Here is a 16,545-nt window from a genome sequence, read left to right on the forward strand (position 1 = left end):
TGGGCGGTGGGGAGGCCTGGAAGCGCAGTGTGTGTATGTGTGTGTATGTGTGTGTATGTGTGTGTGTGTGTGTTGGGGGCCGAGTTCTGATGGAGAGCACTGGAGCACAAACGCGAGAACCCACAAGATGTGTGTGTGTGTGAGCCTATTGGTAAATCATGTGCGAGTGTGGTTGAGTCGAATCAGTGAAGCCCTAAAACAACCCCCCCATCACAAGCAGTTAACATTACAATCCTTCACAGCAGTCAAAACTCGGCCCCACCAAAGTTGCAGGCTATCCATTCAGCATGTGTCTGCCTTCCTACTTATTGACACAGTCACAGACATTTGCATTACAAAAGGAAGCGGTTTGAAAATATGCACAAAACATGTCATCTCTGATATAGCTTCAAAAATGCTTCAAACGTGCCCCCAAAAAACAACTGAAACTCATACGTAAAGAGGACAAGAGAATGTTGAACACTTGCTGCGCTGCCATTTCCTCTCATCTGTTGCTGGGGGGTATTTAACTTTAACATAAAGAAAAAGAAAAGAAGTGGGGAAAAGTGCACAAATGACATAAAAGAAGGAATTAAATTGAGCGATAGAGGGAGGGAGCAAGGATCACAGAGCTGCTCTTGGACCTCGGTCTAACCTCCAAGAGACTTTAGACAGACATGTGGTTGCCATCTGGCCTGGCTCACCATTCTATTGTACCAGCTGATGTGTTCTTCAATGTTACTGAGATCATGCTGACGCGGCTGATTTAGCTTCAGTTTTGTTTCATGCACAAGCTGGTTTAATATACATGGAACCAGCTTGGTTGATTCCACAGTAATATACTGTTTGCATTCGATAATAAGTGCATTTACTAAAGTTCTTCAACAATTCCATTTTGGGAAATTTGAAGGATTACATTTTAGGGCAACACTTTTTTTTTTGCCAACTGAAGAATCAAATCTTGCATACATGAATATCCATACGCACACATACTTACCTGTTTTTCATAAGTTTAAGCTAACAAAAACATCAAGCCTCAGATTTCCTCCTATGTGCAGCCACCCCGCGTGTTTACATATGCATGTTACAAACTGACATTGCGTGGACATGAATCATAACAATGGAGAGTGTGTCCGGATTTTTCTTTTATGTTTAAGATGGAGCTTAGTTGGGAGCTTGTGCAGACCCAACGTAGAAAGACAAACAAGTAAAACACTTGGCGAGAATTATTGTGTTGTAGAGCACAGCCTCCTTTTAGCTTGTTGTCTGGCAGGGAATACGGCAATGGTGAATGGGAGTCTGCTGCTGTACACAATCACATCAGATAATATGCTTTATAACCTGCTTTCAATGTGTACTTCTACAAGCCAGATATCCAACAATGCGAGGCAGACGTTCAGGCTGCGATAGGTGTCTGACATGCAACAGGACCCAAGTCAGGAATCGAACCCAGGACGTTGCAGTAATGTGGCATGTGTCTTGAATTAACGCTCTGCGGTTAATGTGCTCCACGTCTTCTTGGGTATGATGTGACAAACTTTACATACCTGGACTTGGGGGATTTTCTGCAGATCTCAGGTTCTTCAAGTGGACGTCTCTCCTGAGATGTTTGACTGGGTTCAAGTCCGGCTTGGCCATTTCAGGACATTCACAGAGTAGCTCCTGTGTTGTCTAGGCGGTGTGTTTGGGTCATTGTCCTGTTGGAAGATGAACCTTTGGCTCAGTCTGAGGTCCTGAGCGCTTTGGACAAGGTTTTTCATGAAGGATACGTCTGTACTTTGCTCCTTCCAGCTTTCCCCGCCACCCTCACCAGTCCCTGCTGCTCACAGGCCAAACAGTTCAATCTCATGACCACACAAGAGAAGCTTGTTTCTCACAGTCTGAGAATCCATAAGGTTGTTTTTCTCTTTGCAAACTCCAAGCAGGCTTTCGTGCGCCTTTTGCTGAGGAGAAATTTCCGTCTGGTCAAATCTTGAATGAAGAATTAAGGAGGCCTCTGTGCGCTTGGGAACCTTCAATGCAGCAAGATTTTCTTTTTGCGTCCTTGCCCAGATCCGTGCCTCGACACAATTCCGTCTCTGAGCTTGATCACATGATCAAAACAAATGGGAGGCACCTGAGCAGAATGTACTGTACCACAGCGAAGTGTAGGAATACTTTTTGCTTTTTTAATAAATGTGCAGAAATGTCTGGAATTTTCGTTTTGCTTTTTTATAAATAGGGAACTGAGGACAGATTAATAAGAGGACAAATTTAAACATAATAAAACAAAAAAGTAAAGTGGTCTGAAAACACTGTATTCATTTTTCATGGGAGACGCATTGAAGCTGGATTATGCAGCTGGAATGGCAGCTGGAATGGCCGGCTCTTTTCAGCGGCTGTGTAGGTTTTCACTGACGGCGCTCGGCACACTTTGCAGCTCATGCAATTCTGTCCATTGGATGCTGATATTTGTTCTCCGCAGCTCTAATCCAACTCAGAGGCACTTGTTGCAGATGAGTGTAAAGCCACACCCCGCCTCCGAGCCAATTAACAGTCAAATCAACCCAAACAGATTTCCTATTGATAAATCTTTAATGATACCAGGGATTTTACACGAATGCACACTTGACAGTGCTAATTTAAAGCAAATATGAAGCTTGATTAAAAATCCCCCAGGCATAGTGGGGGGGGGGGGGGGGGGAGATACATGTTTGAATAATTGATCAGATTTAATTGTGAAATTTTGAAAAATGCTGGGCTATGATAGACAGCAAAAGTGATCAGCAAACACAATGATACACAAGCCTGGGAGCCGGCCTGAGGCTACAGCGCTGTGGATTGACCCCAAGAATATGACACTAACCAAGGATGGAAATACTGCGAGAGCAGAGAGGGATGACAGAGGAGGAGATAGAGGGAATGAAGGAGGTGTGTGGGTGTGTGTGTGTGTGTGTGTGTGTGGGGGGGGGGGGTTCTTAGTGCTGAGCGAGCACATATGTCGCAGCACTGCAAACAAAAATACAAGCAGGCATCACAATATAGACAGAAACAGAGTGGCGGTAAGAAAGCATCAGAAAGATGGTGAAAATATTAAAAAAAGGGGCAACCTTGACATTATTCCACAGGCTCATGTTCCACCGGGGACCTCGCAGGGGGTTACACGGCCGCCAGGTGCAGGGCCACCACTTGTCTGATAAGACACCGATCTGCATGTGCCCGTCCGCCCCGGCCCCTGGTAAACAGCCCGGTTATCTGCAAACAAACAGAGTTTACTATGGTGACTATGTATGAATGCATCACATTTTGATGGAACTGCCATGTTGGGCTCCGAATGCATCTCCGCCATGATACAATGTACACCTGAATACATGAATAGGCAACAAGGAGGCCCTCGCTGTTTGTAGGGGGTAATGTTGACTGAATTTTTAAAGATGTTATTTTTGATTTGACACGACTGTTGGCTCAGTGGAGTTCAGAAGGGGGGGGGGGGGGGAAGGGGGATGGGGGGGGGGGGGGATACAAGACAGCCAGAGGAAGAAGACAGAAAATAATGTAAGGCGGCCTGCGTCTGGGGACGGGCCAGGGTAAACAGCAGTGGGAGAAGCGAGAGGGGACGGAGACAAAAGACAATCAGCTGGCAAGGGAAGGAATCACCATATTTACTGTCATGGGGACAGACAGTATAGAAAGAGAGGGGGGGGGGGGGGGGACAGAAATACAGAAGCCAGCAGATAAACAGATCCAAAGATGACAGGCCTGCAGTGAATCCTACACATAAAGAAAAACATAAAAGCACCAACGCACAAAGACACCCAGATGCAAAGATGCATTGTAGACAGCAGAAATGAAGTCACCCAGACTGCCTGCAGGTAATGCAAGTAATTGGCAGCATTTGTTGTTGTTTTTTTTACTTGCACCTTCAATTCCTTCCGACAATGACAATAAGAGTCAAAGTGAACAAACCACCGCGCTGCACAAAAGGTGGCTCGGAGCGAAGCTGACATTACAACACATGTTTTTATGTTGCCTGACAATGTATCGCTTCCACATCAAAGGAAGCCTCACCTTTTGCAAAGCGAGCGAGGGCGACATAAGTGGACCCCCCCCCCCCCCCACACTTTATTAACTCCCAATCAATAAACATGCAGTCGGTGGCAAGGTAATCAGGAAACACTGGCAAATGGCCTGACAATGTATCAAAGCCGACGCTGCGAGGCAACGGCACAAACTCTAACAAGCATTTTATTACCGGTAGCTGTTACTGACATTGGTCAAAAAGCAAGAGAGAGAAAATAGAATAAGGAACGCAGCGTGGCTGGCTGAGCGGGCCCCTCGGCTGAGAGCGTGCACCTCGCACGTTTGATAGCCGCACGCCTCCTCTTTGATATGATAACAAACAGAAATAGTTTAAAAGAAACATGAAATGGGCAGCCAGCGAGGAGCAGACTTGCTGTGACGGATGTCTGGTCTAGAGGGCGATGAAGCTGTTCGTCCACAGACGTGGGAAGACTCTTTCTTTTGGCAAGGAAAGCTGTCCAATGGCCCACGCTGGAAGAACTATTCAGGTGTAAAAGTTGCAATGCACTTGTGTAAAGTAAAAGTACAGACAGGATGAACTTAAAGTGAACTCGTTCTGTGAAAGAAGTTTGACACTGTACCACTTTCATGTTTGTATGCGAAATACAAGGCTATACTGCCTGTAGCCGGTTAGCTTCGCTTAGCATAAAGACAGGAAATGGGGGGCAACAAAAGACACCTCCAAAAACCCTCTAAAGCTCGATAATTCACACATTACATCCAGCTTAGTGTACAAAAAACTAAAAGTAAAAACAACACAGTACGGCGTTATAGGAGCTAAGGTATTTGTGCTAAGCTAAGCAAGCCCAAATGTAGCATGTGTACTGTGCAGTAGAGGGGTAGGGTTAATCTTCTCATTTAAACTCAGCAATAAAGCCAATGAGTTCATTCCCTAAAATGACAAACTACGAATTTATCTTTAGCCTTATCTGACACTTATCCTTTATCTGTTAAATACAAAAAGTAAAGAAAAAAACCCCCCACTTCCCTGAGAAATAGAGGGACATGAAATATAGAGGAAAAAGTACATTAAAACTATACCCTAACATTATACTTCAGTAAAGTCCTCAGCTGCCAAGGTGGACCTCATCCCACTTGTCTGTAGCCGTGCTCTGACAGTTTGGAGGCCATGTTGAGGGGCTGGCTTCTCACCCAAAGGATCACATACAGGTGAGAAACCGAGATTGGAACTCGCTCCGATATACCTGCAGCTAATTTGTTTGTTTCGTTCTGGGGCATGGCTGATATTAAAAAGGAGATCCTGAGAGTGGCGGCAGTGGGGGGAGGGAGGGAGGGAGCTGGGGAAAGAGGGAGGAAAGGGGGGGGGTTGGTATGAGTTTACAAGCCGCAGGTATGGTGAATGGGTGAGTGAGAAGATGCAGAAAAAGAAGGCAGTGGGGGAGAGAGGGAAGAAAAAAATAAAATAAAAATCTCATCCAAATAACTTTCACCCTGTGGGCACTAAAATGCAAATCACAGATCAAAGAGGTTTGGAATGGAAACTAGCGAGATTGGGAGAGAATATCATCAAGCTGGGGTTATATATGTATGTTCAGGATGTGAGAGAGACATGCTGGACTCAGGTAATGGAGCTGACCTGCACTTGAACACCCCCCCCCACACCACCACTATCATTTCCCCGCCTGCCTTCTCCCAGGATTATAGCATGTACAGTACACTGGAAAGTCATTTTCTCCCGACAGTACTTTTCTTCCCTTTCTGTTTCTACAGCCTTTTCATCCATCAGCCGGTGAATGTACAGTTTACACAGACACAAACCCTGTCTGTCTCAAAGCAGTGGCGGATTCCCCGCTTTACGTGTTGACACTGAATTGATGTTCGGCAACTACAGCGGCCTGTTTGCATGTCGCAGCCGTAACAGAGAGAGACACAGATCAATGTCAGGAAGGAAGGAAGGTGAAGCAGTCACAGAACAACCAGCAGCGTTGGAATGTGGCAAAGAAAAAAAACGTCACCAGCTCGAAAGTGAGTGGGGGGTGAGTGAGTGAGTGGGGGGTGAGTGAGTGAGTGGGGGGTGTTGGCCCGAGCTATAGATCGGCACCGGGCGTGGAAGGATGTGGCTCTGAAAGAGGAGTCTCCACATTAATGCCTAATGAATGTCTGATTCATGATTCACGTCCGTCTCATGCACCTGAAGCCGTCTCTACTTTTCTTGCGTGCCGACATCAAATGTGACAATGTTGTCTCGTGGCACGTACTTTTGTTGTCGGGCTGCGACTTGAAAACCGGGCAAAACAAAAAGCATTTTTGTGTCATGATGTAAACAGATTAGGCTTTTTGTTTTATGATGCTTTTGTCTTTTTTTTCGGGCGTCACAGCTGCATAATGTGATATCATTCCCAGCATGTCAACATGTATTAATCCTGTCTGCATTTTATCTTTTAACAGTACAATGGCAAACGCAGAATGTGCAGATTGAGTGCAGATTGAGTGGTGACGATTGAATGACACAGAAAGGCTTACTGATTCAGACGGTGGAGGCAGGTACAGCCGGGTATAGACGCTGGCAAATGAGAACTCCTTCCGGCAACAAAAGACGGCCGGGAAAGAACAGAAGGAACTGAGGGGGTGCAAATAGCGTCTGACTAACAAGGGGAGTGAGAACAGGTGAGCGGGACTGATGAGGCACATGTTGGAACTGATCAGAGCAGGGCAGGCAATCGAAAAATGCAGGAACATCTTTCTTCTTTCCGACCCCTTCAGTCATCAGTCACGGCCTCTGAGGTGTATCTTGTGACCCTCCAGAGGTATCCTGACCCCTAGTTTGGGAACCATGTGGACTAATCTAAATACAGTAAAAGAAGTATTGTAACATCCTGGATCTGAATACTTCCTCCACCACTGTCTTCTCCACATTACTGCAACCTCTTTTCTTCACCCTAGGTGATAAAAAACCACATACAATGTCTCTTCTTTGCCTTGATTATCTATTGTTTTTAAATGAAGACCTTCAGAATCCATCTATATGCTGAATACAAATAGGCTACCACATTGCAATGCACTTTATTCTGTCATTGTAAAAAAATCAAAAAAAATCCTACACATGAAAAAGGAAGCTTCTTTTCTCCTCCACACAGTAAAGGTTAATTTCCCAAAGAGTCGGCATCTCTTTTTCAGAGACAGATGTGCCATCTGCATCAGCACCAAAGCCTTCCACTGACGTGGATTAGCGGTTCGCGGCACTTTGACTCCCACTGCCACAGGATTTAAAAACACAGCTGTTTTTTAAATGTTTTTTTCAGTTGGTCAGCACAACCTGTGCAGAGCCACACCTCAGTCTCTTCAGTCTGCATCCGGCCGTCCTCAAAGACGCCGTCTCTTCCGCACTGTGGTGCCTTTTTCTCGTGGCATTTGCGTTTGAATGTAAATCTCTAATCCTCCCTTCTTCCCTCTCCTTTCCTCTCCCCACCTTTTCTTTGTATTTGTCCATCCCTCCTTTCTCCCCTTGAACCTCTCCATCCCCTTCCTATTGCCAGCCGTCCACATTTTTCTTTTTTTTTTTGCGCCCGGTGTTTCCTGCTTTGTAATCTGATTACTTCATGGCGGAATTAGTATGCATATTTAATGCAGTTTTTTCTTCTCTTTTCTCCTCTCTGTCTTTTCTTCTTTTTAAATCTTGATGAGTGATACAGGGAGGAATGGAGGTGGGGTGGGTTGCTCTTCTTGCATGTCTGGCGGATATGCCAGGGCCATGCTAATAAATGACAGCTGATTTATGCGTCTGTAGTCTTTTATTCATAAAAAAAATAGCAAGCGGGCTGATTTCTGATATTAATAATACAAGTGGATCCACTTTGATTAGGCTTCTGTGGAGAGCTGTGCATATTCAGCATTACAATTAAAGCCTGTGATGTGAAATAGGAATGACACGCTAATGAAGCGAGCTAGCGAGCCTGAACCGCGACTGTCCAACAGCATTACGGCCCATCTCGGATGAAGAGTAATTATACGAGGAACACTGAAATGTCATTAAAAATCCCCAGTAAGTGATTTAACCCACCATTCCTCTCTGATGCTAGATATTTCTTTTTCTTTACCAACCCCTAACCCCCCACATGATCAACTCCCGAGGTTTCCCGTTTCTTTAAAAAAAATAAAATAAAAATCTTGCTTTTTCAAAAGATCAAACTTCTCCTCCAGAAGTTCCACAAACCACAAAAAAAGGCCACCAGATTCCTGAAACACAAACATATTGAGATTTGAGACAAAGACATACCATCGCATTGTCCTAATTTAATTGCAGTACTCTGTGGTGCCGGTGGTGGTAGGTAATTGAAATAATCCCATTATAAATTCCATTATGAATTGGTGATTAAGGCCAGAGGTGATTACCATGGATTAAAGATGATAGTTTGGATTTTTTCCTTTTTTGGCATAACCTCTTCAGCCACCTGCACACTATCCACCTCAAACAGCTTGATTTATCTCCACGTTGGGGGGGGAAGAAAGTATGAGAGAGAGAGATACGACATGCAAAAGAGAGGGCACACGCATGGCGATAAAGAGTGTGTTTCAGGGGAGTGTTGTTTCTTAGAGGATCGAGTTCATCTGATTCTACTCCCTTCATTCTTGTTTGATGTGCCTATTTTCAAGCCAGGAAGCCTTGTTGTTGTTGTCAGTAAAGCATAAAGAAAACAAACAATGAGCTGTATCATGTCACCTTATAATATTCATTCGTCTCATTGTCAAGTCTCTCTGGTGCTTGTGTGAGTGAGACAGGAGGAGAGAGAACCCGATAGGGTGTGTGTGTGTGTGTGTGTGTGTGTGTGTGTGTGTGTGTGTAGATAATGCCACAGGCAAGAATTCATGAATATCAGCAGTTTCTCACCATTTTGTTGGGTTAATCCCTTGTTTCAGTTGGAGAAATAGGCGCTCCTCTTGCATACATTACACCGGTGCCTGCACATCACATCCACACAAAGTGAAAAGTACCTTCACATCAGGTCCCTCTGATGTAATGATGAGTGAAGTTGTATGTATCGGGGTCACACAGGTTTTTTTGTTTTGTGTCTATCGCAGCAGCTCCTTTTCGACAAGAGTGGAAAATCAGAAATGTAGCGGCGGGGCAGGTGGATTGAGATTTACATCAAAAACACAGTGACCAGTGGAGGACACAACACATGGGACAATAATTAAGCCTGATCTCATGGGAATTTGAGTTCTCATTTGGAAATCTTCTGATTTGAGTGGAAATTGACCGAAACCTCCACCGCTGCTGACACGACAAAACACGTGACTCCTCTGAAGGCGGTCCAACATGGAGCGGAACGCCTTGTGGCACCCAACTCAGCACCGGGGTGGGCGGCCACTGGAAGCCGGGTGGGGGGGCGGGGAGCGGGCACAAGAGTCCCCCTCGCCCACCACCACCGAACCGAGCATCGTGCCTCCGAGCGATGCAATTATTTTTGCACTGCGTCCAATATCAACTTGAGAGCAATGCAAATTATTTAAGACGCGCTTTTCAGGGCTCGCAATTATAATAATGATGATCTCAATTAGCGTTGCCATTGCCTCGGACTATTTAGCAGGCAATTTTGCAGCCTGGGGGCCGAGGGTCTTCTCGGGAGCCGACACGCATCGTCAGGTCAGAAGTGGTGGAGAGAGGAAGAAAGAGACAGGCAGAGAGAGAGAGAGAGAGAGAGAGAGAGTTGGCACTCTTAATCAATAAACTGCAAGACTAGAGATATTTACCACCCAATCCCACAAGGGGACGGTTCATAAATTGACCTAATTGGTCAGTGTTGGAGATGAAATGAATGATGCCAGCATCTAATTCAGAAGGGCAGGGCGTAAGCCACTTGGCCTCTTACCATTGTGCCGAGGAGACAGCTATTACATCTCAGGAACTTAAAGGAGTCGTTTGCCTAAAACGTGCACTTCATCCAGAGAATTAGACGCGAAGATTGATCCCACATTCAACATGCAATGGTATCATCCATGCAAACTAAGTCAGCTTATTTCCAAATATGCTAAACTATTGCATTAAAAGCTTACAAATCACTCGCTTTTTCAAGAAAATGAACTCAAATTTCAGTGCATTCTCTGTTACCCAGCCTCTCATGTAGTAGACTGCTCTGCCACTGTATATTAAAGGGACTTCTTTCCCCCCCCCCCCAGCATTCATGTGGAAAAGACTTGCACCAGCAGCTACCCTTTCTTTTATTCATCGTACTGTAAATAACTCCACTTTATGAAAAGCAGCCAGTGTGACTCACGGATACCTCTCTAACCACAACCCATTATTATTTCATGGCCTTTGAAAGACGGGTCTACAGCAGGCACTCTCGCACTTTAATGTCGGCGCTCCCTCTGATGTTGTGTAGGACACAGCGGCCCTTGTTGCGCTCCGTATGCGATCCCTCACTTGAATTCACAAACACTTCCAAGTGCATAAACAGCCGTGGAAGACGAGTGCCTTAGCGAGCTCGCTAATGCTCTGGAACGCCATTGCTGAGGAGATAACAGGGGCCTGCCATGGCTGATGCCTGGCACTGTCATTGAGGGGGAGAGATGTGTCTGTGTGCCTTCATGAAAAATGCTGTTGTCTTGACCTCTCACGGGACGTCATACGAGGAAAAAAGAACACGCATCAGCGTTACGATTAAATGACCAACGGACATGATTCAGAGGGTCCCACGATGTCCCAGAGCACCCGTTGGAACGTGTAGAAGGCTCCCGGCATACAGACGAGCTAATGGGCAACCTATTGGTCATGGTAGGTTCAGTTTGAATCTCAATGAGGGTGTCAGCGTGTGGCTGCTCCATGACCGACAAGGTGCGGTAGGCCTGCTGGAGTTGATTTAGCCACGCGGCCTGTCGTGGCGTTTTATCGGTCAACATCCATCAATCGAAAAGGCTAAAAGGCGTGTTGGTTTTTTTTTCTCTGTTCTTTTGAAGTGTCAAGGGGAAAGTGCTGTCTTGAAGATGGATGAAAAATGTCTGATGAAATTATACGTCTTTGTTTTTTTCTCCACACCATGCAGGACCTTGATGTTAATAGTTCTCTACGCGAGCATGACAACAGACTTTACAATATGGTTTGTGCCCAAACCACTTTTGCAGTATACGTATCGCCCAGAAATGAAGCCGATATAGCTGGGTGAGTCGCTCTTACAAAAGTATTTCAGTACTGCAGTGCATTCTGGGACATGCTTGTGGTGAAAGCAGTGGGCTTGAATCATACAAAGGCTCAACCCATTACGGGGTCCATAGGGGTGGGCAATGCAGTGCCTTGTACCCGCTCTTCTAAACAAGGCTCTAGGTGCTGGAAGCCCGAACAAAGCCTTGTAACACATACATTCAACTTTAATTTGATTTTTTACAACCCCTTCCTTCACATCTCCGGAGTAGCAGCTTTCTGAAACGTTGAAAGTGTGCTCGAGTTTCATGGCTGTGTGCCTTTGTAGAATAAAAGATATATGTGTAACAGTGGAGGGGGGGGGGAGTCTCTGATGCTGGAGGTAGACAGTTGCTTTTCAAATTCCAAGTTTTGGTCCTTTATTTTATTCAGCAGTGAAATGCCATGAATACAGAAAATAATAACGTCTGTTACAATTCTCAACCACGACGTTCTAATGTCAGAGAACCTTTAACGTATGGACACGGTACACGGTAATGAAAAGTATCAAAAAAAAAAGTCGTTGAATCTCGATCAAAAAGGAAATGAAACAAACAAAAAAAAAAAAAAGTTTTCACCAATTACATAAACATATGTTTGCTACAGTCCCAATTTACTGTGTACATAGGGGGATCATATTCCCAATTATTAGAGAAGGATAGCAGTAGAAAGGATACATGACTCAACTGCCAGACATAATGCTTCATAAAGTATGCACAGAGGTACAAGCAATAAATACACACATTAGGTTAAAGCCTTACAGCTACGCAAAGCAGATGCAGAAAAAAGCAGGTTTTGCTATTCTTTAGCGAGCGATGAGAGAGAAACAGTAAAAATTCAGGTAAGTCAGAAAAGAAACACTGAGATTTTTTTTTTTTCCTCTTAGAAAAAAAGTCTGGTAAATTTATGGGTCCACCAACAATTTTTTTTTACATAAGTATGCACAGTTATCAAAATACAGACAAAATCAACCCAGAAAATCCAGACAATCCTAAAATCTAGTGGAGGAGCAGATCGCAGTTCTGGAGGTCTTTCTGGTATTATGTGCAAGCAACTATTTTAGACATTTTTTTGTTTTTGTTTTTTTAACTTAATTGATACAAAACCCATGCAAATCTACAGGTAATATGCATTCTGTGGCTGACAGGTTGTATCCCTCCCAAAACAGTATATCTGAGGTAACGCACTCCTATGCATTTGTACGTACATTTTCGGCCATCGTCCCGATGATTTTTATTATTATTCTTTTTATTGATTCTTGTTTCCAGTCCACCAAATGATTTTTAGACATGCATTTTGAAAACACAATATTCCCTAACAGGTAATCTATACATTATCATTCTACAAATGTTTGAGGACAACCTATTACAATGCAAATCTTCCGTATCTTGACGCAGGGAATGTAAACGTTGGTTTGAGCCACGTCCTGGGAGACGAGCGTTGTAGAGTGTGTCACAGCTCTTGGTGGCGTTCTAATAACTCGTGCAATCTGTCATAATTGTTCTGAATTTGTTGTGCAGAGGTAGAAGCTTTTAGAAAGCCTTTTTTTTGGGTAAGTGGGAGAACCCCTTTTTTTCTTCTCTTCTTTTTTTTTTTTTTTGTTTGAAAGAAGCGGCGTCCTTTTTATTTGGTGTGATAAGATTATTAAGAACGTCGTCTTCAAGTCGCTTTGCTGACTCCAGCTAAGTATTGAAGGGATAAGCTTTGTTCCTGGGCCCAGTACCCTCTTGACGTGGAACTGGCATGTGTGTATGTGTGTGTGTGTATTTACATGCTGCGTGTTTGTACAGTACTGCACGTGTCTGCGCGTTAAGCTCTCACAGCCAACTCCTTGACTTGGCACAACGCTTGAAAACAACATATGCACAGTGTTTCCATTTTGGTCGTTACAGCGCAATACAAAGCCACTCGTCGGTTCTTTGACAGCATACATGTTCTGCAGCTGGAGAGTTAACCGAAACAAGGAGGTCGGCAGACCAAAAGCTCGGGGGTCTGTGTGTATATGTGTGTGTGTCTGTTCGCCTGCATGTATGCTCGTCTCTGACAGGGTGTGTGTGGTTGTTTTAGCATTTTGTTATCCCATACAAGAGGAGGCAGAATTTTGTGTAACTTTGGTTTACTGAAAACAGAAATGACCATTAAAGCAACAACACTTTTCTAGATGACATTAGCCGTGAGGGAAAAGGATGGGACTGTAGTCTGCAGGTGAACTACTTCTCTTTAAAATACACAAGTGTGTTATAAAAAGCTGGTTACCTACACAGAGTACATCAGCGCTTTCCACCGGCTGCATCTGTATAGTTTAGAAGCTGTGAACCACACGACGAGCACTCGATGACGTTAAAGCAAATATCAGCTAGAAAAGGTTCACTTCCGCCTTCGATACCCTCCTCTGCCTTGGCTATTGTTATTTGCTTTCACATGGTAACCGAGCCATTTCATATCAGCTTGGAATTATGACTTTTTGGCTTCACTAGATATTTTTTCATGTTTGGTTAGCGATGTTTTCAGTTTCGGTTTTCGACGCAGCTCGGGGAAACAAAAACCGCCACGGAAATAAGACGTGACATTCATTTTGACAGTCCCACTTAGAACATTACATATTCACCAGGTCAGAAATGAAAGAACGCAAACAAAGAAATAAAATGATGTGTGATGTGTTATGCATTAAACAAAGTAAAAAAAAAAAAATTCAAATAGAAAAAGAAAAGAAAAGAAACTTCACAAGAACACAATGTTTCTGCACTTCCATTGAACACACAAATGTTTTGTTTTGGTCAGGATCCACTTTTACAGTTAGCTGCTCTCTACCAGTCAAATCACAAAAAAAAATGCCTGCAGTTCAAATATCACATCACTTTTTTTTTTTTTTTTTTTACCTACAGTACGTCTGGCAGAAAATCCCCAAAGTGGACGTTCAATGAGTTATCAAATTACACATCAAAATCAGCATTTACTCCCCCCCCCTCTCTATCTCGTGATCATCTTTGTATAGGGCTAAATGAAACAATCCCAGAGGTTATTCGAAGGTAGTTTTGCGGAAACAAAAGCTTCTCTTTGTACTAGTTTAAAGTCACAGAAGACGGACCAAGAGGAGTTTGGTGGCTTCTGCCTATAAGCTATTGGCCATTGCTAGTGTTGGCTTTGGTTTCTAGCTGTTGCCTGTGACTGTTTGCAGGTAGACAAAGCTTTAGAACGAGGAGGTAAGGAGAACAGCAAGAAGAAAATTATGCGGAAATGCATTGGTTTTTGTAAATGGTGCTTTATACAAACTACTATTTCCCCCAACTTGATTTCCAGTTTTTTTTTGTTTTTTTAACTTTTTTAACTTTTAATCACAAACAGATAATAGACTGGAAGCCAACTTTTTTTCTTCTTTTTTCCCCCCACTATTTTTTCTGGACAGCTGCAACAACAGTTACCGCGTTTCCATGACTGGTGTGATTCAGGGAATGGCATTTACAGTTGTTGGTGCCTAAAAATCAGATTGTAAAATTAACGATGGTAAAAAATAAAATAAAAAAAAGAAGCTAAAAATAATATACTGGTTTTCATTATAGTAGCAACATACAGGCAGTGACACAAATTTCTGAGACTACTCCTGTGCAAATGATAACAGAGCAACAACTTGAATTGAACCAGCAATTGTCTCTAGACACGAACAACTACTGGGGGGGTTGGATTATTCACACACATAAAACGTCTTCCTTTTTGGCAGTATATGAGGCCGCTAGCTTTCAACGGAACATGATTTGCTCATTTGTTTCATGTTTTTTCTCCCCCCCCCCATCCATGAGTCCATCATCCTTGTACTGTGTGTGGCTACGCCTTGTCTAATGAAATAGGTCTCAAAGAGTTAATTCTAATCAGACATCTCATGCCTGTCATGTGTGGGGGATCCCAAAGGGCTGCAACAAAGAGTTCCTTCGGACCGGTCTCCATCCGGATTGCATGCTCAATAAATAGTCCCAGTGGTGAGAGAGACAAAGAGAGAGTCAGCTGTGGTTGCTTGGACTGTGGAGTGGTTTGGAGTCTTGCAGAAGGTTTGTGTGAGAGAAACAGTGCGGCTGGGTGAAGGGACATGTTGACCAAAAACTGTATCCTAGTCACTCCAGGTCGTCTGATAAGTTCCCTTCCTCCAGCTCCCGGTCGTCGTCCAACTCTGGACTGTGATTGGCTGTCGTCACCAGTGACATCGGACAGTCATCTTCATCCATGTTAAGTGGCTCCTCCTTCACGTGAATGGGAAGCCTATTGAGACAATCACATCGGCGAGAAACGTTAGATTTTCATATGTTTTATGGGAAATTTTGTTTGACCTCATTGATGTCATTTTGAATTACCTGCTAAATGTACAGCTGTTAGCAGTTAAGAGAGCAAGAAAATAAAGAAAAGCGAATTATTACCTTTATAGATAATATTATTTAAAAGAGAGAAAGGCTTTCTGGTTGTTAAGCCCCTATTCTGCACATGGAATACACAATGTTCAGCTCACAGATACATATTTTGTTGTATCAGAAAACAGGCAGATAACAGCCATTACATGCATCATCTAGTGAAAGTAACAACCGTGTTGTTTTCGAGACACTAATTCGACATGATGCCTCACGTCGACTGTAAGTAAGCGCATGAAAATTGCATGAAAAACATGGCCCCTGTAAGGCCGATAAGCTGTGATGTTCCAGACATGTTTGGCATTTAAAAGTTTACTGATGACACCAGGTTGAAATACATGAAAAAGGAAAAAAGGGGAAAAAAAACAAAAAAAAAACAGGCCACATGATAAATAATGGAGAATTTCTCATCCCTAAGCCCCCTGGAGCAAAGGCAGAGGAGAGGCTTTTTTATCTAGTTAATAGAAAGCGCAGCCACTCGTTAATATGCAGGGGCTGTGCATGTCGCTCCTCAAGAGGAAAAACCGGCAGCTCGGTTCTGCCATTAATCAACTTCAGCCCCGGCAGTTGGCTCGGACACCATGATACATGTTTTTAACTCTAAATGGATGAATATCTTTAGCCACTGTCAATAAGCGCCGGGCAGGAAGCAGCAGCAGCAGCGGCGCTGCGAGCAGGACGTCGCTCCCCTCAGAACAACAGAGGAGTGGGCGGAAAAAAAAAAGTGTTGGGCGAGGAAAAAAAAGAAAAAAGAATAATAATGCTGTCACACACAAACAAGGCATAACATGATCTGGGGGCCCTGGATGGGGAGAGGGGTTTGTGCCACGATGATAAATCTGACAAAACCTAATTATTTCCGACGCGTCGGATGCATCAGAAAATCCCCCTGGACTATGACTATGAGGGGTTTTGAATTTGAAGAGAATTTTAAAAAGGTACAGATGACTTTAATATTCAAACCAAACACTGTAA

General features: G+C 43.8%; 1 protein-coding gene across 1 annotated transcript in view; it reads right to left on the reverse strand.

The window, feature by feature from the left end:
- Positions 1 to 12,483: 12,483 nt before the first annotated feature.
- The window catches only part of foxp2 (forkhead box P2), an 88,430-nt gene continuing 84,368 nt past the window's right edge, over positions 12,484 to 16,545 (reverse strand). Inside the window, exon 17 of the mRNA XM_079294049.1 lies at positions 12,484 to 15,427. Within this exon, the coding sequence (XP_079150175.1) occupies positions 15,283 to 15,427 (145 nt within the window). The 3' untranslated portion in view covers positions 12,484 to 15,282. The remainder of the gene's footprint in view (positions 15,428 to 16,545) is intronic.

This window comes from Melanostigma gelatinosum, assembly GCF_949748355.1.
Source record: "Melanostigma gelatinosum genome assembly, chromosome: 22".
In the NCBI taxonomy this organism is placed as follows: Eukaryota; Metazoa; Chordata; class Actinopteri; order Perciformes; family Zoarcidae; genus Melanostigma; species Melanostigma gelatinosum.